This window comes from Tubulanus polymorphus, chromosome 4 (assembly GCF_964204645.1).
Source record: "Tubulanus polymorphus chromosome 4, tnTubPoly1.2, whole genome shotgun sequence".
NCBI lineage: Eukaryota > Metazoa > Nemertea > Palaeonemertea > Tubulaniformes > Tubulanidae > Tubulanus > Tubulanus polymorphus.
The window spans coordinates 7,934,889-7,959,963 of NC_134028.1; the positions used below are offsets into that span (position 1 = coordinate 7,934,889).

The 25,075-nt window shown below is 41.6% G+C and overlaps 1 protein-coding gene across 2 annotated transcripts in view; it reads right to left on the reverse strand.

Moving 5' to 3' along the window:
• The window catches only part of LOC141904723 (uncharacterized), a 54,481-nt gene extending 30,668 nt beyond the window's left edge, over positions 1-23,813 (reverse strand). For both annotated transcript variants that reach the window (XM_074793367.1, XM_074793366.1), the window contains exons 1-32: positions 23,761-23,813; positions 23,408-23,532; positions 22,953-23,156; positions 22,299-22,522; positions 22,065-22,210; positions 21,848-21,975; positions 21,173-21,382; positions 20,750-20,967; positions 20,545-20,672; positions 20,250-20,374; positions 19,690-19,890; positions 19,171-19,361; positions 11,730-12,639; positions 10,504-10,695; positions 9,842-10,047; positions 9,223-9,353; positions 9,001-9,128; positions 8,391-8,585; positions 7,236-7,462; positions 6,724-6,860; positions 6,507-6,634; positions 5,942-6,130; positions 4,958-5,470; positions 4,659-4,871; positions 4,075-4,283; positions 3,748-3,878; positions 3,538-3,665; positions 2,985-3,161; positions 2,218-2,441; positions 1,868-2,135; positions 1,416-1,595; positions 532-740 (exon numbers count right to left, since the gene is read on the reverse strand). In XM_074793367.1, the coding sequence (XP_074649468.1) occupies positions 532-740; positions 1,416-1,595; positions 1,868-2,135; positions 2,218-2,441; positions 2,985-3,161; positions 3,538-3,665; positions 3,748-3,878; positions 4,075-4,283; positions 4,659-4,871; positions 4,958-5,470; positions 5,942-6,130; positions 6,507-6,634; positions 6,724-6,860; positions 7,236-7,462; positions 8,391-8,585; positions 9,001-9,128; positions 9,223-9,353; positions 9,842-10,047; positions 10,504-10,695; positions 11,730-12,639; positions 19,171-19,361; positions 19,690-19,890; positions 20,250-20,374; positions 20,545-20,672; positions 20,750-20,967; positions 21,173-21,382; positions 21,848-21,975; positions 22,065-22,210; positions 22,299-22,522; positions 22,953-23,156; positions 23,408-23,532; positions 23,761-23,782 (6,617 nt within the window). In that variant the 5' untranslated portion in view covers positions 23,783-23,813. The remainder of the gene's footprint in view (positions 1-531; positions 741-1,415; positions 1,596-1,867; positions 2,136-2,217; positions 2,442-2,984; positions 3,162-3,537; positions 3,666-3,747; positions 3,879-4,074; positions 4,284-4,658; positions 4,872-4,957; positions 5,471-5,941; positions 6,131-6,506; positions 6,635-6,723; positions 6,861-7,235; positions 7,463-8,390; positions 8,586-9,000; positions 9,129-9,222; positions 9,354-9,841; positions 10,048-10,503; positions 10,696-11,729; positions 12,640-19,170; positions 19,362-19,689; positions 19,891-20,249; positions 20,375-20,544; positions 20,673-20,749; positions 20,968-21,172; positions 21,383-21,847; positions 21,976-22,064; positions 22,211-22,298; positions 22,523-22,952; positions 23,157-23,407; positions 23,533-23,760) is intronic.
• Between the last annotated feature and the right edge of the window lie 1,262 nt (positions 23,814-25,075).

Sequence of the window (25,075 nt, forward strand, 5' to 3'; positions counted from 1 at the left end):
CTGATGAATTTTTTTGGTCCCAAATAATCTGAATTAAGCGGATTCTACTGTAGCATAATTAATAGGCTTATACTACCCTACATGCGCAGTATGCATGGATATAAGCAATGGCTTTATCCAGATACATTGTATTTTTTTGTTCCTCTGATGATGAGGTTTAGAATTAACCTTGAAACCATTAGAAAATAAACTTTTGCTTCAAATCTACTGTGGGTTTATATTTGTTAACTATGCTGAGATTTATATCAATTCTTCACTACAGTCAGATACACGCATAGTTTAGCGGTCGTCGTTCTGATGTATTTGCCAGGCAATTCCTCCCTCGATAAATGTTTAAAATCTAATCATTATTTACCTGGAACATAAATCCCTTCCCTTCTAGGTTAAAAAGCATTACCAATGAATGAGAAATGTATACATGCTAGAGTTTAGACCCCTTCCACTGCTACGTAACAAGGAAACTTAATTTGTTGGATTTTTTGGCAACTTATCCATCCCATATAATAGCCAATGTATACATATAATACTCACATTAGCATATCCTGCGTTGTAAATGATCTATTAAAGCGCTGTAATAGAGTCTGTATAGCAGTTTGATATCTAGTATAATCAGCCATGTTCAACAGCTGGTCACCGACGGTAGGCGGCTTTTTCAGCATTTTCATGATAAGATCGACGAGATGAGCAGAGTCCAAGACAACCTGAGTCCAATTCAGTCTCCCTGTCGGTGGTTGTTGCAGCTGAAGATAGAGGACACATGTAGAGATTAGTACCACACATTCCGAGACTTGTAGAAACTAAGCGATATATCAATTGAACTACTTTCACTGCCAGCTCAAGCATCTGCGCTTTCTCAAGCCGCTACAAATGCTGGTTGGAGAATGAGAGTGCCCAGCCCTGTTTGGTCATAATAGTTCCAGTGCATATCGGGGCAAGGGGAAGGCTCCAAAAAGGGGCTCCTCCTTTCGTAAAAACTCAAAATGAATTCTCTGGGCCAGTGGTAGGTTCTCTGCAACAAGCAGCCACCCACAGGTCCAACCAGGTCGGAGACGGTTGGCCCTCCCAGGTCTCACGTCTCACGTGGTACAACTGGAAGAAATTATATGAACTTGACGAACCCAAGCACTTAGTTCTTCAATTTCACATTTCGAATTATTTCATTCGAAAAATTGCATAGAGTGGATCCTTACACAGACAAAGGATCTGAACATTTAGTAACTTATTCTATTTTCGAAATACTTCTTTCTATATTTTGTGAAACAGTCAGTAATTTCAATATCTGGAACAATGTAGAACGAATGTGGAGCATCATATAGTTCAACTGAACTTAAAAATCTTCATAAACGCAAATAGGTTTGACATTCTTGATGGGCTTAAATGTGGCAGAGTTTTATCATGTAGTTAGTTACACTCACCAGATGAATGTAAGCTTGAATGTTGAATTCTGACTTCAGTTTCTCATATATCAGAGTCGCGTTCATGCAAGCAGTCATTTGTATTTTAGTCAGCGGTTTCTGCGATTTGCCGGCAGGAATGATAAGTATTGAATTCCAGTCGACTGCACAAGGATTCGGATTCGTCATCAATATGCTCAGCTGAGAAAAGTCAGGGTAAAAACATAGTCATCGAATCGAGCAAACCAGTTTAAATTTTGTCTCGTTAAACTCGGAACTGGGCGAAGTGATTAAGCCAAATACAGAAATGTTGAATACTAAAAATCTAAACCGATGCAGCGCTTTACCAACTAAGTCTAGGTATAGTTGCAAGTGGAAGTAGAAATTCTGAACAGAAAAACTTGACTTTCTGTAAGATTTCTACTAATTGATATTAATGAGTAAGTATATTTCCTTTTGCAGATTCACCCTACCTTGCCGACATCAACATTCATACTAAATACAGCATCTAACTCGGCTGGACTCATCAGAATATTTCCTTGTATGAAGCGCTTGATTTCCGTTATATTTCGTACCAACATGTCGAGTGTGACCTTCGTTTGAAATGGAGTCAGTTGTTTGATCAGCATTTTGACGATTCCTTGATACAACTGACCATATTTATAGATCATTTCGAGCAAAGGTCTAGTTCCTGGGACGTTTTGAAGTCCATACAATGCGACCCGTATTCCTTCGCTCACCCTGCAACGTTTGAAAAGGGATATTTTGATAACAAGTCCAACTATCCAATGACGGTGGAATACGTACAAAGTACTATACATACAAAAGCGGAATGTCTTCTACTCGGACAGGTATCATTTTAAGCGCATTCAACACGTTGTTCGTCCATTTAGCGTCAGTCGTTCCTGTCTGTTTGAAAAACTCGGACATCGTTGGCAGACGGATAGCTCGCAGTAGTTGACTATACGACGTATACAACCTCTGGACACTTTCAATAGCTCGCGTCCAGTTTAACGGTTTCATCGATGGCTGGTTCAGTGCTTTAATCTATGATATGAGACAATTTGTTAAGAATCAAGCATCAATGGTATGCAAGCCTCTTATACTTTTTTGCAAACTGAGAGATTTTTATACGTCTATCATTCATGAGGTTTTTACTGGTAACAGTAGTCATTGGAACTTTCTAGTTCCATAGTTGTGTAAGTTGAGTTTGATTCAAGTTTTAAAACTGGCAGTTCGTTTTCAACAGTGAAACACTTGAGTCAAAATTAAACTCCCAGTTAGCTTACTGGATTCTGGTGGTTACAAATACAGCTGGACCAAGATAATTGAAGAAGTCCTACAATTCAAATTTTATCTGATAGAATCTATCATTATGAAACCACAACGTTTGGGCTGTTGACTAACAGCTAACATCAGGTGGAGGAATGACCAAAACACACATAACAAAGTATATCAGCTCGCAGGATGAAAACAGAAACTATGAACAGAAAAAATCTGAATTGTGAGACTTCTTCAATTATCTACAGTGTGCACGGATTAGAGAGTTTATTCGACTACTGAGCCAAGATGTGTTTAGTCCAAACAAACCTGTTTAAGAATGACATCAAACTTGATTAGCTTCCGTAATTCCAAAGACAATGAAGTGAAATTCGTTGTACACAACAATCTTCTGATTTCATTCTCGTTCGCAGACTTCGGCAACATTATTTCGTTGCCGCAAATCAATTGTACGAAATTTCCATTGTTCACAGCAAGTTTCAACGTCTAGAAGAAATAGAAATGCACGTTACAGGGTCCCTATTGATCATTCATTCCAGAATTCAAGGATTTTTTTCCAGGAGTTTTTCATGGAAAAGATTCCAAATTTCAAGGAGTGTATGCAATCTTATCTTTATATCCCAATTACAGTACTCCTCCTAAATCGGTACTTTTTATCTCAGTAAACCATTAAATTCGTTGGAATCTGAATGTGAAAGGCCTACGACTACTGACTAGGCCTAAAACCTAAAAATTTTCTAATCGCCAATTTCTCAAAATTCAAGGCGTTTCCAAGCACTTTTGGGCATTTAGCTAAAATTCAAGATTATGCGAGTTTTCAAGGAAACGAGGAGTTGTAGAGACCCTGGAAGATTCAACTCACTGTCGCTGGTTGCATTGACGCGGACATTACGATCTTCACCATATCTGGAGTCAGACGATACGTTTCGGCCAAAAACTTGTTGACAATCGGACTGTTTCCGAATACCGAGCCAAGTGACAAACCGGAACCTGCGAAAGATATCGTTCCCAAGTGAAAAGAATTGCCAACGCGATAAAATTGTTAAGGAATTCGAAGCCGAATGTGTCTTACTGTGTATAGCGTTTGTTCGGTTATACAGAACATCAGCGATCATTACAACGAGGTTCAGCGATTGACGGATTTGTGCCCAAAATTGAACGCGTAGAAAAGCTGCATCAAGTTGTTGCAAATAATTACCAAACCTGAAAATGTAGGTTGATAATGCTTTAATACTGAATGTCGTGAAATATACCGCTAGAGCCTGTTTCTAGAAAAGAAATCATGCATTCTAATGACGTTTTCATTTCAATGAACTCAAAATTAATTTAAGGAGCATGCTATATGACAGCCAATTGAAATCACGCATTCAGATACCGGCAGCGATGTATCAAAACTTACACAACAGCTTCAGCTTTAGGCAACTGCTGAATGAAGGGAATCATTGGTACATTGACTACGACCGACATGTTGAAATATTTCACGACGTCTTTGCCCATGAGTTTTACTCCTTTCAAACCCATAAGACTGAGTATATTCGCCTGCAACTTCTGCACCGACTGAAGAAATCGTCCAAAGTCAACCTGAGATGTACCGAGAGCCAGTTGAACCTGTAAAACGAAGGTGCAGTCAATTTCACAGGAATCTGGAGGTTTTCAACCTAATTCCCGCCTATAGTGGCCGAATCGGGCCATAATTCAAAATTGCTGATACGCAATGAAGGGGTCAGAACACGAAAATGAAAAAAGAAAATACGTCAAATTTTCAGATCAGTAATTTTATGTTATGGCCCGAATGAGCCACCATACATAACCAAAACTTTTATAAAATCTAAACCAGGACGAGGTAAATAAACCTCTCTTTAGATTTGGGTCAAAATTGTTCCATAAAACTACCCATTACTTAAGATATACTGGGCAGTTTAGGTTGAATGCTAGGGGAACTGAACCCTGATTTTTCATGATGAAAGCACTGTCGTAGCCTACCTGCTGCGTGATTCTAGCGATATCGAATTGTTGTTGTAACTGCGCTAAAATCTCTGTATTGTTCCACGTACAAAACGCATCTTTCATCAATTTAGTATCGAAACCCGGTGAGAAATGTATCACGTTGGCCATGAGCGTCTCGTTGCAGAAAATTCTTTCTATCAACTGTGTATTGGTTTGAAGCATTGATTGCGTACTGATGAACGGGATAACCTGAAAGGACAAAAAGGCGTTTCGTTTGACTGAAAAAATAGCGAGTTCGGTCAAGAGTCGATTCAAATATCCGTTTCAAAATTTACCATGTTCAACTTCCACTGCGTAGCTAAGAATCCGTTGACGAAATCCGGTCCGAGATTCATCGTTAGTCGCAGAATTTGTTGGATTTTCGTCACGTTTTTAACGATGCTGCTCAACTCGACCGTTTTATCCACCAAGTTCACCGTTAACTTCGACGTCATCTCGTTCACGTAATCGACCGTCGTTTTCACGACCGCCAAAGCCGTGAACAAAGGTTTCGCTTCGGGGACGTTTTGCAGCGCGACGATAGGCGCTCCGAATGCTTGCAGCATCGTTGTAAAACTGTTCGGATCATTAGGATTCAGGTTGAAGTATTTCGTCAACGTTTGTTGAATCGTATTCAGCACCGGAAGGATTGTTTTGTTGACGTCGAACGCGTTCGTGATCGTCGGATCGATTTTCGGAGGATTCAAAACGATCGATTGCACGATCGCGGTTAATCGCGCGTACTGAATCAAAGACTGATTCCAATCGATTCTGACTGGATCTAATTGCGCGGCAATTGCCTTTTCCCACTGAAAACAAGCAAGAAGGAATATTTTTTCTTTACGCGTTATCTTCTGAAAGAAGTTAAGAAATATCTAGGAACAGGATTGAGGACACTTGTTGAGAAGTTTCCTCTGAAATCTTTACCTATGCGATTGTTTTTATCGTAATCTTACACGTACCTTCTTAGAAAAACATTTGAAGTGTGATTATCCTTTTATGTTTACTTAATTTCTCAATGTTTTATTGTATCTCAATGAATCTTATGTTTTCATATTTTGTAAAGAGCCGCGATTAAATTCAATAAGCACGGCGCTATGTTGGTAAAAAAATGTATAATCATATCATGATAGTCTCTAAAGAATATAAGCTGGAAGGCTACAACGAATTGATAACTTAATTCAAAAACTGTTTTCTTTTAAATCCACCTTACACTTTGTTTGGCTTGTTGGCTTGTTTTCTGTTAACGAAGGCTCGGTCATACTTCATATTTTACTTACATGAATTTTGATCGCCTCAACATTATATGATTTCGCAAGTTCATCAACGAGTAGTGTGCTGTTCAGGTTACACAGTTTTTTCTGAAACTTGGGTAGATCGACGCTGACGCCAGACGGCCGAATTAACGCTGCTATGTTCACAGTACAAAACGCAGCGACAGGATCGGGAACCCTCAGCAGTGACATCAACTGCAAGTCAAACCCAATAGGGAACACTTTTTGGAGTAGGCATTTCTTAACCACAACAGAGCAAGACTGTTGTGTACTAAGATGAACTGATCAAAACTACAACTCAGGATCGGTATTATAGACCAGTTCTAATCTAAATATCAGGGCCCAGTATTATATAGACTTGTATCAATATCAACCCGCGGGCTAACTCAATTCATTTTCAAGTTAGTTAGCTTATGCGGGCTAACTCAATTCAAATGAATTGAGTTAGCAATTCTTAGTCAACTGAATTGACCCCCAATTTGAAGTTAAATCATTCATAAGATGATTGTATTCTCGGTCAGATGTATGAAGTGTAAGTCGGGTGTTTATCTGTGCATGGTGGACTATGTACCTTAATAAAATCAATTTTCGCAGTAAGCAGACTTTGTATTTGAGGCACGCTCAATCCAAAAACTGTCTTCATAATGTCCTTGAGTTGAGTAGTGTTCTTGAACAGGTCATCTAGCGTAATCGGGTTTGCTGAAATTTCGAAGAAGAATGACGGAGATGAAGAATTCTGGCCGAAATGAACTACCGGGTAACCCGAAGAAAACAGCGCTCATACGTACCCGATGTGATGGATTTTAATTTATCTTTGATTAGCGAAGTCGTAAACTGAACCGATTTGAGAACGGCTAACGCAGTACGACCCCAGGTAGTGTTGTGATTCAAATACGGTGTAAAATGATCCAGAGAACTAACCAGCCTATAAATGGTATATAGCATGTATGTCTAAGTGATGCAATCTCTACATAATCAACAGATCGAGAATATATAGATTTATTCGCAGGAAAGTGATTTTGATTCCCCTAAGTCCCAGAATGGAAACTATTGATAAGTGTGATCATTTCGGTAACCAAATTAAAACTTTCTCAACTCAGTCTGCCTTTCGATTTGTAACTCATTCCGGCATGACTGAACAAACTCTGTAGTGCGGTCAATTCAAAATGGCTGATTAAAATATTAGAGAACAAATGTAAGATCTTATGTACATGATCTAATGTTCAGTAGCAAAGGCGATCAAGTTAGAAGTTTTGAACAAATAACTCAGTGAAACGAACGCCCTAATATCAATTCTTACAGTTGAATAATCTGATCGGCCGATAGTTGCGGCATCAGTCCAGCTTTCTGTAAGCGCTCCAACCACGCGCTGATATTTCCAGAGTAGGCAAAGAAATCGACAAGATTCGGAGTTCGAATTCTTGCCGCGAGATTGAAACTGTTCTTTTCGAGTTCTTGAACGTTCAGGAGATACTCGGTCCAATTGAACTGTTTCGTGTACGTTGCATTGGAGGTTATTGCAGCAATCTAGGGAAAAAATACGATATCAGAACATAAAACAAGCCATGGGTGACAACGGTTCTTGGGCTTAGGTTTGAACTCCCAAATCACCATGCGTTAGTTCTCATTGCATTTTGGATATGTTGTATCTACGGCAGTAAGCTAAATCTTATCAAGACAACTTTTTGAATTTTGACCCCGTTCCTCAGTTGTGTGGTCATCTCCAAGGTCATGTCAGTGAAATATAGTTTTTAGCGCCTAGATCTGCAGCTAGGCGGCGCACTGGGCCCATTCTTTGCACAACTAGACCCCCATACAAGCATCCTACATTGTTCCCAGTTATATGAATTCAAGTTTTTCCCAAGTATTTCATGGGTGATTTTTCAATTTTCCCAAAAGGAAATGAACACATACCGTCATTCAACAGTCAACATTTCAGTGGTGACTGCTTGATAAAGGTGATTTTCAAGGGAAATTGCTGAAGAAAGTTACCCTTAGCAAATGCAATATGTGAAATGTAATGAATTTCCCAAGTATTTCCCTGATTTGAGGAAAATTTTTTAAATTCTCAAATATTTCCAAACCGGGAATTATCATATAAAAATTCCCAAGTTTTTCCCAATTTCCCTGTTCTGTGGGAACCATGATCCTACCCAAGTTTCATCAAGATCAAACCACCATTAAGGAAGCTAAGCAGCTGAAACTTACGCATGCACTCACACTCTCAGACAGACAGTGCGAAAATGAGGGTCACATGGAAGCCTGAGAACCAAAATTATTCATGATCGAACAATAGAGTGGTCCATATATATTACATCCAATCTTACATGAAACCTTTTCTCTTTTCCTCCATCTGGGTCCAGCCCCAGAGACTCACTAACATATCATAGAAATCCTAGGGATGAATCCTCCGAAAGCTACTTGAAAACTAATTACACGATTTTCTGTTTCTCACCTGTTGAAGCATTTTATCAACGCTGAATGCTCTAGTGAGCTCAACCATCATCATCATACCGTTAACTGAACACAGAGTTGATTTCACCGTTGTCTGGTCGGCAGTCGACAAGATCGAATTTTTCGGGTCGCAGAACATCGCCTTCAACGTTTCAGGCCACGGACGCGACGGATTGGAAACTGCTTCACGTAATGCCTGAGAGGAAATACAATCATATCAGTCAAAGCTATTTTTGAACAATATCATTTGAATACCGGTAATATGATTTTTGAATAAATTCTGGAGATGGGTAGAAACGTTCTACCCAAAGCATCAGCAAAAAAGCATTATAGTTTTATGGAATCGCCATTGTGGGTTTTTCGTAAATTGAATAGAATAGTAGTAGTTGTTTCGATGTTCGAGGCTTCTTCACCTTTTCATCAAAGTATTCACCGAGTAATCATTTCATCTTGTCATCTTGGAAATTCATGAACAAAATTTGCAAGGTCAGATTTTTACTACTTTTCTGCTTGCATGTCATAAATCTATCATACGTGATAATTTTGCAAGGCGCACAAAAAGTTGGTTAAAGGTTCAGAATTTTACAAAAACAGCTGCATCGACGACGTACCTTAGTCGGGTCAACTGAAACTGTGAACAACATATTAACGATATCCGGACTCATTTTAAATGCGTTTTGAATTGTCATCTTCGTATAGCCAGCGCTTTTCAGAATCGAGCCCAGGGTGATGTTTTGAGCTAAAAATGACAGAAAATAATAGACATACAGATTTATTTGCCTGAATACCAGTAATCGGCGATTAAACGATTAGAAAATGTGGAAAAAACTTACGGTTTATATCGGTCATTTTTTGATTGATAATCTTGACCACAACATTAACCAGTTCAAGATGGGGCCGGACGACTCGCCAGAATTCTGTGTTCTCTATTACGGGCATGAATTCTTCCATTATAGCCGCGAATCTGAATAGAAACGCGTGGACATTTGAAATTGCTAGGTTCTTATTCAACATTTTTCAACCATTTAAAACTCGATCTTACAAAGAACAACTAAGCATTGTCGACGCATGAATTTGATACAGAAAATGTACATAAAGTTTTTCTAGCTTGGTATTTCACAGGCCTGGTATGGGCTTGTTGAAATATTTCGGATAGGACCAGCAAGCTTTGATATTGTGGTATGAAGCTAGGCCTTTTATCCATGATGACCTAGTTTGGTCATATGATAAACCATTCCATTTCACTATGATTTGAAAATTGAAAGCTCTACATGGAATGTTATGTTATATTAAACTTGTCTGATATTTTATGGTCGTACACAATATAGTCAATCAGTCATTTCTTTGGTCATTGCTAAACCTCTTTCTGGGAAACAACAGCAAAACATTTTAAGTGCCAACATTTTTTTCTTACACTGAATTCAGAGAGATAGATTATTATTCATATCTTACGTGGGTATAGACAGTCGAGGCAAATTTTGGATGTACATCGTCAGCGTAATCGGCAATGAACTGTTGAATTTGAATTCTAATGGTTTTCCGTTAAATGCTACGCCCGTTATGGTGGCCAATGCTTGTATATTCGTGTACAGTTTCCATTCGGCTTCGACGAACTTCAACAAGTCGAACTTTGTCAGACCTTGACTTGCTGCTTTGACCTGAATGATAATTCGAAAAAGGTGTAAATAGCATGGACGAACAATTTTTCGTCGGAAAAATTATGTTAACAAGCTTTTTTAATTTCGACTGTTCCTCAGTTATGAGGCAATGTTTGAAGTCATACCGCCGAAAAACAGAGTTTTTAATGCCCAATTCTGACGCTAGATGGAGCATTGGGCCCATTATTTGTAGTAAACAAATGAATTCCCATAGTAACATTGTACCAAAGTTTCATTAAGATCGATCCACTTTTAATGAAGCTAGGTAGCAGAGAGACAGACAAACACAAAGAACGACAGACAGTACGACAATGCGGGGTCTACTACTGGCTACCAGTAGATCGACAATCAGTAGGAGTTTTGGACATCTTGACACACAAAGCTTTTAGTTATCACGAGTATTCGAAAGAAAGTGGTGAAAGGGTTTTAAGTCCGTGTCAGTGAAAATGTTCTTACCTTTGCAACCAAATTCTTTATGTTGAATTGTTTTTCGATCTCGGCACTAAGGGCAGGATCACTGATATTACAGAACGCTGATTTGATATCGGATGCAGTTATAGCCGGCGGGTAGAACATGTATTCATCTATTAACGATTCGTTGCAAACTACGGATTTCAGAGACACCGTCATCAAAACCAATGGAACCACCTGAAAATAACAACATTAAAATCAGCTATTGAACTAAATGCGTAGAACAGATTCACCAGATGATCTCTTAAGATAGGTAAGAAGATATGAATATTCAAAAACTCATCCTAGGAATATCGTTGAGTATAACTAGACATTATCAATCAGCATAAGCAAAGTGGTGCTGGCAAGTGATTTAGAGTATCCGACTATAGGGCAAGACACTTTGTTGCCTCTGCCCAGGAGTAATTGCCTTTCTTTGGCATGAAGCTCAGATGTCACTTTTCCCAAAAAGGCAGAGAAGGCCAATACACAGATAGAGGCTAGAGGATAATAACACCACGCAGAAGTTATCAGTTGAGTTCCTAGAATGGATAGATGAACCCCTTGGCCGAGTACTGTAGATGTAGATGTACTATACTTGGGATGTTCCTTCTACCAGCTACGAGGAGACATATGCTAGGTTAGATAATGCTCAATATTATAATTAAAATCTGAATGTATTTGAAATCAATTTCTTGGAGGATAAACATGCTGTCCATAATTGTTATAATTATCATATGATTAAGGAGTGGACAGGAAATGAGTCTAGGCCCATTACTTCAGCTAGCAGAGGACCATTCTGAGTGGAAGCAAGCCGTGAGGACTTGTGGCATCAAAGGCCTACCAGCTAAGACACATGATGATGAATTTTAGAATATGAATTTCATGATACTCTTAACCCTTTCAGTACGTCTAACACCGCATTGCGGTGTATAAATCAGCGATGGACTTTGCTAGTACATTGCACTGTGGTCTAATGATTTAATTCATAAACGTTTTTATCTCTAATGAAAGATGGCAGTAACTGTCAAACACAGTTAGTCATAAGTAAGTAACGATACACTGATTACACGCATTATAGGCCTAGCTGATGCCTGTTATTTGATACAATGGGCTGGAATTTTTTAACATTTTCAAATTATCTCCAGCACTTTACAGTATTAATTAATTAGCATTGAAAGGGTTAATGTATACACGGAAAGGATGTTTGATCGATTTAGAACCTCGCGTACCTTATCCAACTTGAAGGAAACAGCCATCAGATTATCCAAAAGCTGCGGATGCATTTTTGCAACCGTTGTCATCATCGCGCGTATTTTCTGCATATTAGTGAACAAACCACCGATGTCCAACGTCTGATTCGTGACTTTCGTCATTCCGAGCACGGTATTTGTGAAATCGAGAACGTAAGTCATAGCCGCATACATCGGAGCCATGCTCTCGTAAAGCGTTGTATTCTTCAACAATCCATCGAACACTTTAATCAACGGATAAAACGTTTTCAAATCCTGCAAATTCACCGTTTTCATAAAGTTATCGATGACGCGCTGATATCTATCGGCCGTTAGATTAGGAGGGATGAACTTCGGCGGATTCGCGATAACCGCCATCAACAAGTCGAGAAACTTTTTGCTCTTTGCGAGCAATCGCAACCAATCGATTTTTGGTGAAAAGTTAGGCATCAAAATCTGCATAACAGCGGCGAGGACTCGGTCGAATCCGTACGCGAGCATCAGCTCTTCGGACATTTTAGTTTCGTTGATTTTACAAAATAGTTCTTCGATGCGCGTAGCGTTAACTTCGGGACCAACGTTCAACGCGGCTACTAATCCTCCGCTACACAAGTCCGCCCGCCAGTTTTTCGACGTCAGTAATTTCATGAGCACGGCCGGATTGCGAAACGGAGCTTTCATCAACGCGTCGATTATTGTCGGAGACTCGTTCAAAGCGATGTTGACGATGTTGCGAAGTTGCGGGAGGTTTGCGGTCAGATTTTCCAGCGTGTACGTCGCTCCCGGCATCAACAGCCCCGACACTTGACCGATAAACGCCGTCAGTAATTTATCGAGTACGAAAGCGGCTGATTTCGCGTGCGTACTGTTGTCCAACAACGGGATCAACGCCGAATAAGTTTGAACAATCCTGGAATTAATTAATAAATAATAATACATGTGATAATAGTCATTTGTGTCGTACAGTTTTCCGAAGTTCAAATGCGCTCCTCCAGATAAAGGCGAAACGAGCACGGGACAGTTTCGTTTTCATGAAAATTTTGAACTCAGTAAGTGACATGTTTAACACAGTTCGCAGAGAATCAATGTAGTTATTCGAAAGTCTAGGAGCAATCCGTGAAAATTACAATTTTTGGAACTAAAATTTGTATTTCCGAGTAGTACTTACCCTTTCCTATGGTTTTTGCCAATATTTTCTAAATTTGGATTTATCGCCAATGGTTTTTCTATACGACCCGGCCCTGCGGTATTGCATTTAGCCACCGGCGAAATCCGCCATCTTTTTACGTCATAGCAGACCAAAAAAAAAAACAGCTATGCGGGGCAGGTGGGCGGGATTCCCACCATAGGAAAGGGTAAGTACTACTCGGAAATACAAATTTTAGTTCCAAAAATTGTAATATTTCCGTCGAGTACTGTACCCTTTCCTATGGTTTTTGCTAGACTAGCCTAGCACAAGGATGGTGGGAAAGGTAGATAGAAAAACCACCGGTCAAACGCAAGGTAAGAGGGAAAAAGAGAGCACTTACCCAAGCACGGAATGGAGCACTGTAGCACAGGGAAGACCGGTTGGCCACAGTGAGTCCGTCCAGCTCAGGGCCCCCCCCAGAATTTTGCGAAATTAATACTTGCAGATATGAGCCCAAACTATGTACAAGGATACACCCCCTGTGATCCTGATAATGCAACATAAATATTCTACACTAAAGGGTCCGAATGGAAAGAACGGACACCTTGAGCCATGACAACAGGACCAAGTGAAGCTAATGAGCCTAACTGGCCTGAAACAAATAAAATGACGTGAATGTCGACGGTGAATTCCAAAAGGCGGCCCGACAGACTTCCTCCAACGGAGCACCCGAAAAGGCTGCGCAGGAAGTAGCCATAGACCTCACTTGATGAGAAACGACTCCCTCCGAGGAAAGATTCTCCTTCAATAAAATGTCCTTGATCATTGAAGAGACCCATCGGGCTACTGTGTCCCGCGAAATATCCCCCTTTAGGTGATCCAGCAGCGGAATAAATAACCGCTCCCGTGAACCCCTCCGTGAAGCAGAGCGATCTAAATAGAAACACAACGCTCGCACAGGACATAAAGTCCTGTCCGGGATGCCCGGCTCCACTCGATGTTTTAGGGCTTCAATTCGCCATTGACGCCCAACCGAGCCTGGTCGTTGGTTCTTTGCCAAAAATTCCAAAGCAGGCCGCAGCGAAACAAATTCATTCGCTGGCCCAAAGACAATATGACCTTGTCGGACTGAAAGCGCATGAATCTCAGAGCGACGGGCCAAGCAAGCCAAGAACAGCAAAAATACAGTCTTTTTTGACAAATTTGCAAATGACGCTGCCGAAAGAGGTTCAAATGGAGCCTCCATTAACTTCTTCAAAATTACAGACAGATCCCATGGTGGAACTGTCCTTGTTACCCGAGGCCGGGAAATAGAAAACCCTGCAACCAGCTGGGATATCCGATGATCCCCTGCTACATTTGGCCATCCAGAAGCACGCAATGTATGAGAAATCGCGGAGCGGTAACCTTTAATAGTTATGACCTGTAAACCTTTTACTACAAATAGGTGCAGTAAAAAATCTGCCAATTGAGCTACAGAGGGTGAGCATGGATCAATTTCCCCTGCAGCACACCAATCCGCAAAATGACTCCATTTGGCATCGTAAATGGTACTTGTTGATGGCCGCTTAGATCCTGCGATAAAGGAGGCAGCCTGTTCTGAAAAGCCTGAAGCTGACAAGGATCGCTGGACAATGGCCAGGCGAGCAGATTTAACCACTGGCTGTTTGGATGATGCCGAAAGATCCCCTGAGACAGAAGCGATGGGAAATTCGGAAGAATCCTGGGGTTGTCGCACAGTAGGTTGAGAAGTGGTAGGAACCATTTGTGAGCCGGCCAACATGGTGCTACCAGAACTATGTTGCAATTGACTGATCTCTCTATTTGATCCAGTAAGCGCGGCAGGACTGGTGTGGGTGGGAACGCATACGCATGCATCCCCGACCAGTCCAGAGAGAAGGCATCGACCCCCCACGCTTCCGCGTCTGGAAACGGGGACACAAACAGAGGACACCTCCGATTGAACCGGGTGGCAAACAGATCCAGCAGCGGATTGCCAAAAATGCCCCGAATCGATCGGCTACTTCTTGGTGGAGAACCCATTCTGTCGCAATAGCCTGACCTCGACGAGACAGAGCATCGGCCATCACGTTCCTTTTCCCTGCTAAATGTGCCACAGTCAGGGACACGCCCTTTGTCTAGCACCAAAGAAGAATTTTGGCCGACAGACCTGTGAGGGTTTCTGAGTGAGTGCCCCCTTGGTTCTGAAGGTAAGCCCTCACTGTTGAATTGTCTGTGGCTAACCAAACGTGGTGGCCCTCCACTCTCCTGTGAAAGAACTTCAGGGCCTTCCACACGGCCAGCATTTCTAGGAAATTTATGTGGTTGGTGGCCTCGTAGCGAGACCATTTCCTGGCTTTGACTCGGTTCTCCAGATGTGCCCCCCATCCTTGGTGACTGGCATCCGTGAATACACGAACTGGAGCCTCTAACGGGCTAGTGACACCCCGAGCCGAAGATTCGTAGTGGCCGCCCACCACTGAAGATCCGGACTTAGATCGGTTGGAGGTACGGGAATCAAGGCCTCCCAGTTGCCCTTCGACTGAGACCAGAAGACCTTCCAATATTGTTGCAAGCGCCTGCTTCTGAGGCGGCCTAAGGGCACCACCAGACCCATGGAGCTGATGGAGCCTAGAAGCCGTCACCAGTAACGAGCTGTTCTCGGGGTTGTGGACACTCCCGCTACAGCTTCTTGAAGTTTGGCCACTCGAACCATAGACGGAAAGACTTTGCCGATTCGGAGATCGAAGTCCATGCCGAGATAAGTGAACTGTTGGGCCGACGTCAACTGAGATTTTTCCCTGTTTACGCGGAACCCTAGCTGATGGACTAAGTCCAAGACTGAGGTCATTGCCTCCCGACATTCCTGAGCCGAATTCGCGACTATAAACCAGATGTCGAGGTAAACGAACAGTCGAACACCCCTTGACTGAAATACCTTCTGAACTGACTTGACCAACTTGGTGAAAAACCCACGGGGCCGTACTGAGGCCAAATGGAAGAGACCTGAATTGGAACTGGCGGCCTTTCCACTTTATCCTGAGAAATCGCCGAGATTTTGGGTGAATTGGAACCTGAAAGTAAGCATCTTTCAGGTCCAATGAAGCCGCCCATTAACCCGGACGGAGCCCTTGAATCACGTCCTTGTGCTTGGTCATCCGGAACCTTGGAATGTCTAGGTGCCGATTGAGGGATGACAGATCTATCACTGTCCGTTGACCCCCTGTGGCCTTTGGTACCATGAATATTCGAGAAAACCAGCCGGGAGAAGTTTCGTTGCAAACTGGTTCTATCGCTCCCTTCTCTGCCAGTTCCTTGAGAGCCGGAGAGATTAAGGCCTCCTGACCTGGTTTTGGCCGCATGTCGGGAGGTGACCTCATCAGGCGCGGTCGCCTTAGGAAACGGAGACGGTAGCCACGAGAGACGACCCGGGAGGGCCAACCGTCTCCAAAGAGGTCGGACCAGTGCGTTGCTGCCTGCTGCAGACAACCTCCCACTGGTCCCAAGAATTCATTTCGAGTTTTTCCGAAAGGAAGAGCCCCTTTTTGGAGCCTTCCCCTTGCCTCGATACGAACCGGAACTGTTACGACCGGACGAGGCTTGACACGATTGTTGAAGTTGCGCGCTAGTTCTCCAACCGGCATCCGAAGCCGCCTGAGAAAGCGCTGAAGTTTGAGATAGTCCTGTTTGCGTCCGTGCCGAACCTTGCGCCGCCGGCGTCGGACCAGAACGCTTTTTCCACGGAGTTCGGGGGTTGGACTTGGCCTGAACCTCCCGAATCTTCCTCAGCTCTGCGGAAACCGGAGCGCACCAACCGGAGAAGAGACGTAAAGACGTCCCCAATGGGGCTCTCAGCAAAGCATTGGACACCATATCCGGTAGACGAGTTTTGGCACTGGAGTCCATCACTGACTGACGGGAGGCTAACACCAGATTAGCCTGACCCCGAACCGACAACGGAATTACATGCGAAACAGACCGAGCCAAAGATTGGATAATCCGGTCCATTCCCTCCAGTTTTAGGGCAACTGACTCTGGGTCGGAGCCCGCATGAACGGCGGCGTGAGTCTCGCGAAGCTCACCCGTCAACACCTTAAGTGCCATATCTTGAAACGAACCAACCCTGGTAAGATTGTCCAGGATTGACGTCATGGCCACCAAACCGGACTTAGGCAAACGAATACCCGACTGTGCTGTAACAGTATCCGGGCTGATCAAAGTATAATCAGCATCCAGGCAGTTATGACTGTGATCCACAGCACCTGGAGTTGCGTAATACGCCGAGCGAAATGCGCCTATAGGTGGATCGGTTGAACTAAAATATTTCCCAGATTTCATACCCCGTTCTGGAGGGGGAAATGAAAATGTTCCAGGCCGACATTCACCCCATAATTGCGTATCCAATCGAGCCCATTCTCTCAAAACCGCTGACGATTCCCGTAAAACGTTAAGATCGGAGTCCGGAGGGCGATAAGCTTCCATTGACTCACCGACCAGAGGAGCTGCTGTGGGCTTAGCGCGAGTTGCCCCGTGCTTGACAAAGAACTCACTTATCATCGCTCTAAATGGCATGTCCCCCGCTGGTTCGGATAAAACTGAACGGGACGGAGATACATTGCGAGCCTGGGAAGCCCCCATCGTCTGGGGCAACCCACAATTGCTTGCGACAGGAACGACCCCAGAAGGCATTGCCGCTTCTGGAACCGGATCCTCATTGAAATCAGACCCTACCGCAGCATCCAGGAATTCAGAGTCAGAATTCCGAAAAACTGAGTGGGCTGGCGAACTTCTAACCGGACAATCAGGAATAGGCTTACCTGTTGTAGAAGTTGCAGCGACTTGTTGCGACGAAGATAACAAGTTTAAAATTTTCTCCTCAAATACATGGAAATCCTTCTGAGTCAGGTATTTTCCAGTATCCCGACGATCATGCCGACTTCGGTGACGGTCCCTCGAACGGGATCGCGACCTACTAGAAGAATCGCTTTCATCGCTAACCCACGTCGATGAACGATGAGAAGACCGACGGCGAAACTTCCGACAATAACGATCGTAGTCCCTCTCGCGATCAAACCTTGATCTGCGAGAAGGAGATCTTGCTCGTTTATTACGCTCACGGCGTCTAAATCTAGTGGGAGAGCGAGCTCTATCCCCGGAGCGACGATCAGAATCAGACGATGAACGTACCGGATGTTTTGAACCGGACGACGTCTGGACCGGTGGCCGAACCGGACCGAACCGGACCGATGCCCGACCCGGACCGGTACCGACCGAACCGGTGCGGGCCGTTCGCGACTACCGCGGCACGCGCTCGGTTCCGAACATGTAGTCTGAACCGGCCGAACCGGTGAACGACCAGAGACCGGTGAATGACCGGAGACCGGTGCCGGTGAACCAGCGTTTCTCCCCGGTGAACGGAGTTGGGAAGCCGATCGTACCTGAACGACCGGCGACCGCTCCGCTTTACGATAAGAAACAGGATTAGAAACGTCGGTTGGCACATCGGCCGAAACCGACGAATCCCTGCTAACTCGACGACGATCTCTTAGTTTAAGAGCCTTATCGGCCCGAAGCCAAAGGTCCTCGGACCACACGACGCAAATATTGCAAGGATTGCTCCTTGCACATATTTGACCGGATTTGCGCCTGCACGACGCACATGAATCGTGGTTGTCCCAGGCGCCAAACAAATGCCCGGATCCCTCCCCGCCACGATGCTGACCCTTAGGAGGGGGTGGCATAATTATCCTGTTACAAATCAAAACAATTCAATTCAATCAAATTATATTTGTAAATTAAAATTCTTACGGAAAAAAAGAAACCAGGGATAACCCCCAAACCGAACGGACTCACCGTTATGAGAGTGAAAACTCCCTATTATCCTAATTCCCAGATTTTTACGGCGAAAAAATCCAACGCGTTCTACTGCGAGAACGCCAAGAAAAAAGATGGCGGATTTCGCCGGTGGCTAAATGCAATACCGCAGGGCCGGGTCGTATAGAAAAACCATTGGCGATAAATCCAAATTTAGAAAATATTGGCAAAAACCATAGGAAAGGGTACAGTACTCGACGGAAATATGCTCCCCAACCAAAATTGGATAGATGAAATGTTGGTTCAGATACATTTTGTGTGTCGATGATCACAGTTGGATCTATCAATGTATGAGCTGTGTAAACCGGGTGTAGAATGATATACAACGAGACGAGTGGTATTATATAGGTCAACTACCGGTATTTCATTTGACGCAAAAGCTTTCGCTACTAGTGTATAGTAGCTTCATCAGGTGAATAAGGTCCAAGTTCTACTTACTGTTTGAAGATACTCTGAGTATCGTTGCGTTCGTTACCAAAACGTGTGAATATATCAATCCATAAACTGCTATTCATCCAGGGATGTGTAACGACTTTCGGCGGCAATTTCGTCCATTTCGTAATCTGAACGTTCGCACGCATCAGAACTTGCGCTAATTGAATCCACTGCATAGGAGTGGTAGATACCAACTGAAGCAAAGGAGAGTAGACATATACAACTAATGGTGAATCAGGAGAAAAGTAATATTACTACGGAAATGTTTAATATGCTAGCTGGTTGGAAGATTGTTTGGATGATCCAGATACGAATTTCCCAGTAATGCAGTTCGGTTTAAATAAAAAATTCTGTAAATTCAATAGCTGATCACATGACTATATCTGTATTTTAATTTCCAATTTCAAAATCAAACCCCCGTTTCGCTCCTGAAAGGTGATAAGGGACACCAAATGAAAACAAATCTTCCAATCCCTACTTAAAGATTTTGAAAAAATATTTTCTATTCAAGAAATAAGTTACCTCAGCCTGAATTTTTCCGACCTCAAATTCATTCATCAGCTCAGCTTGTAATTTCATGAAGTCAACAGAACAGAATTCAGTCTTTAACTCGGTCAAGTTTACGCCCTTTGGAGCCACAATATAATTGTTGATGTCCAAAAATGGATGACACACTGTGATCAAAGCCTCAGTGGCATTAGTCATATTGCGCAACTTCTCAAACTGAAAGCAAACACAGTATTCTAAATCACATCTTACTTAAAGGCGATCTACGAATCTGAGAAACCATCACCAGCAAGGCGGCCAATTTTATTTGACTTGCTTTTTCCCTGACTATTCCCTGACACACATGTTGTTTTCCCTGACTTGATCTGCTAAGAATCAAATCAATTAACACAGTCAAATACAAAAGACAGAGAAGGAAACTGTTTGATTTTATGCATGATCTAGCCGTACCAACAAATTTCCCTGACTTGTAGCTTTTCTTACAGAATTCCCTGACTTTTTAAAGAAAAGGTATTTCCAGGTAAGTGGCAACCCATTAACTGACCAAGGGAAGCGAAACACCACTAAGTACCTACCCGTTTAGTATCGGCTGAAAGAAGCAAAGTTTCAAAAACAACTGGAAATCGATTCTGCAGAAAGCGAATCATCGACTGAGTTTGCGGTGACTTTGCAAAAAATTCGGTCACAGAGATATCGGTTTCTGAAAGCAAGAAAAGAAACCAATTTACCAAAACTCCTTAAATTGGGCGGCAGAAAGAGTAAATAAATTCCTAATACAGTACTCAGGACCAATAACTCTCAATTCAACGGATTCAAAAATTCAATTTCAATTCAAACTTCTAATCAAAATAGTGGTTATTTCATACTTACGGTTGACAGATTCAAGCTTTGTAACCAGCATGTCGAGTATGACAGTAATTGCCTTGAATATTCCACTTGTGGGTGGCTTTATTCCTTGGTTTAACAACGGTGTTATAGCAGAAATTGTTGCCATAATCCTTGAAACAAAAGTAAGTTTGTGAACCTGTTGTCATCTTAATTAGACTACGAAAGCATCAGTCGTTTGATAACTTACTTCTGAACCTGTGCCTGCGGATTGGAACCTAAAATCGTGACTTTCTGCATGAAATTGTCGATAACCATTTTCCATTTAGCCGGATCTGAGTACGGAAATACTTTCGTGGCATTATCCGAGAAATAGGCCAACTTTTCGGAAACCTTCATTAAATTGGTCACAGTCGAGGCTATTGTTGTAAGACTTGTCGTACCCGGATTTGCAGCTGGATTCTCCAACTAAAATGACCAATAGATGAACAATATGAAAATTACAGACATCAGCTTTTGATCAAAAATATTGCTACCTATGTCCTATGTGCAGGTACAGTGCATACAATGTCAATGAAATATGTCTGATGGCCAATCACAGATATTGTATTTGGAGCAGTTTCACTACAAACAGCAGAAAGTTGACAGTTAACATTACTTATATGTAGCTTACCAAAGTCATAGTTTGAATAATTTCAGGCGCTGCGAATTGTTCTCCGAGCAACGTGATGTTAAGCGAACAAAGGATTTTCTTCAGTTGTGCTCCATTGATTTTACCGGCAGCCGGAACGGGGAAATACTGTTTCCAGTCAATGTTAGAGGCACAAACGGCTGATTTCACATCTGGATTACCGCTTAAAACGTTGAACAGTATCGGAACACTCTGGAAAAAATATCTTCAGATATAAACAATATTTCAATGGGGTCTACAGAGGCAATTGAAGATCTACCAGGTTTGTAGTACTAGTTAATGGGGTCATCCATGCTTCAATTTCATCTACACATCAATAAAAATAAACCTTTGATAAAAGTTTCTCTTTAAGTTATCAACGGAAACTACCAATCACCTAGATGAAAATACAATCCATCAATCAAATCTTTTGGTGGCTTGTATGACCTATACTTGGATTCAGGAGCCAAAAAATCCTCTTCAAAGTTGATTGGAATTGACTATTTTGACTCACTATTAGTCACCCATGATGTGCTTATTGAAAACTCACTTGATTGAAAATTGATTGCTCATCTTTCAGTACATAAATCCAACTATTATCATCTGGAAAATGTTCATGAATTCAGGTCCCAAAAATACATAATACCTGCACCAAAATACATTGAAATTGTCATTTACCTTTTCTGGATTGATAACAGCATTCAGCAATAATCCAAAAATGTCTGGGGCATTGTACAGCGCCGATTGTAATTTCAGTACCTCGCTGTTTGATGCTCCAGCGAGTATTTTCAGACCAGCCGATGGATCTATGTAATTAGAGAACAAATTTCTAATGAAAAATCAATTTAAAAAAACAATTCTGGGGTCAGTTTAACATAACAGATTAAAAACTTACCAGTTAGATAAACCACATATTTCTCAAATAGAGACATCATATTCTTCAGCACAGCCATAACTTTATTATACATTGCCAGGGCGGGCGCCGACTCATTCACAGCGTTTATTATAAGCGGGTTCAGATCGTTTAACAGTTTCAGAACGCTAGAAATAAATCAATAATTCGCGCATAAAGACATAAGCACAAATAAAGATTTCCAAATGAAGAAATGGCATATATCGTAAATCTTACCCAGCAGTTTCATTCAAGGCACCAAATTTGTTAATGGCATACTTCGTCACTGAGTCTAAAACCCGCTGCCAATTGGTCACATCAATGAGAGGCATGGATGTCAAGTTAAAGTGAAAATAAGACTCCATCAGCATTGATGAATTTTTGGGGAATGCCTGGTAAAGTTTCCAAGCCATCTGAACAACCGCAGTAGTGTTGAATGGCGGCATTGGTTGACCAGAAACCTGAAATAGAAAACTGTTCATGTGATGCTTATGCTAAGGATCTTTCAAATGAAAACATAGAAGTCCTTACTACGAATTTAACGAACCATGTTTTGTTTTCTGGTAAAGAAAACTAATCAATATTGCATTTTCTTTGCACTTAAATTTCTTCTATATAATGTATACTGGTATTTATGCATTTATTTGTGCAGCTGCATATATTAAAAGGTAGATTGTTCCATAAAATTGGATAAAATGGTACACGAGACAGAATAACTTTATTTGGAGATCTATAACATCGACTAGGTCTACAAAGAGACAGCATTTCTTTAAGGAACAGAGGGGAATGACCTTTTAATACTTTAAACACCAATAAAACTGTTTTAAACTCTTATGCGTTTCTGGATAGGTATTAAATTTGGAATACGAATATGTTTATCTTCCAACTTACGAGACTCTCCAATGAACCCATATGCTGTAGATTCATTTCATTCAAATCCTGCAGTAAAAGGCTAACATTCATTGTGCATAATGTTTGCTGTAACTGTGTCATGTCGACATTCGACATCGTTGGAATTACGAACACAGTGTTCAGATCTGCAGTTAGACACAATTCCTTCCAATTTGTAGATAGCATCCTCAATAGTTTCTCAGCCTATAAAAACAGATACCATATATTTAGACCTAGATGATTATACACAAAGATATTCAGGAAAAGAGGAAAGGGACATCACAATCAATCCACAGGATTATAGATTCAATCTATCGAGTTTCTTACTTGAACTATCCCCAAATAGGGAAAACAAACCTGCTAATAATGAGTGGATCTCAGTAGATTCGGCAATTAAAAATGCTATATGTTTTTGCTATTCAACCTCGACAATTTTTAGGATGAACAACAATTACCTTCACTGGATCCAGCATAGTCTGCATTAATACTTCACTGTACTGAGGTAACTTCATCAGTATGTCCCACAATGCTCGCAACCTGGGTATGCCTTTGATTATATTCACAAGTCTCATATTTCCTCCTGAAATTCGTAAAAAAATCATTCTTCAGATGTCTAAGTATTTTTAATCCAACAGTTTTACTTATTTGTGTTCAATATTTCAAATTTTATAATCTAAAGCTACTGCGGGACTGATTTTTACATCATTAGGCCCACCAGTAAACAAAGCAGCAATTGCATCCTATCAAAATTTAATTCAATTAAATCTGCAATTTTTTTTTTAAATTGGATGCATCATTTTTGTAGTACCTGGTTTGGTGTATTCGAGCATTAGTTTCACCAGTGCTTGAATCGATTTAATCCCTTCAGTTCCATTCATATAGTTGATAATAGGGTCAATAGACGGCGCGAGTGATTTTCGGATCAAATTCATCACTCTGAAATAAACCAGATTTGTGTTGGTTATATTTCGAAATCTTCCATGAATCTGAATTGCCATTGCATTTTGGATATGTTGTATCTTGGCCCAATTGCTAAACTTTGGCGAGACAACTTTTTGAATTTCGACACCATTCCTCAGTTATGAGGAGGTCATACTCAAGGTCATGTCGCTAAAAAACAGTTTGTAGTGCCTTGTTCTGCCAATAGGTGGCACACAGGGCCTATTCTTTGCACTCCCCATCCTAACATTGTACCAAAGTTTCATCAAGATCGACCCACTACTAATGAAGCTAAGTAGCTGACAGACCCACAGACAGACAGACAGACAGTATGGGAATAAGGTTCTCATGGAAGCCCGAGAACCAATATTAATTTGCAGATGGACACATTTAATCAAACCAAATAAGCACTGGGTCTATGTCATAAGACGGCTAATGGCCAGTTGAAATTGTCTACAAATGAATTTACTGTCTATTCATCTACATCTACATCTACATGTACAATGTATATTATGAATTATCTTCGAACTTACCGGTCATAGACTGGTGTATTTGGAGAACCCATGAATTGCAACACCATGTCATTATAAAGATTCACCCATTTAGTCGCATCTAGCCATGGATTCAGGTTTGGCGGCCAGTTTGTGCCTGTTTTCATCAGTTTCGAAATTGCCTCGCTCAACAATTGCACGTTGTACATCAGCTCTGTTACATTTGCTGTAGTGTTTGCCTGAGAAAAATGAATTGTACGAAATCTACAATGTTTTTGGTCGGATACCATGGATAAAGTTGGAAAATATTACCAAATTTAAGTAGCTTGAGGAGGGAAATTGAAGCCTCCCGGTAAAATCAATTTGTTCCATTGCTAAAGGCCTCTCAGTGAATTTTACTTGACTTGAATTAATATACACCAAGAAGCAGATGTCATTATGTTGAATTAGTTCCTGCTACAATTTTTGTACATCCACAGTAAAAAAGAACTGACTCATAGACAAATAAACTGAAATATAACTTTTCTACCTTAAATGCTTGCATAACTTTATCTTGCGAATAAAACTGTTGTAATTCATGCGTCAATTCAGTCACATTCATACTGCACAGTACTGCCTGGACCTGGCTCATAAACAACACTGTACCAATATCCTGTGAAATCTCGAGGTACATCCTCGGATTCATACATAACT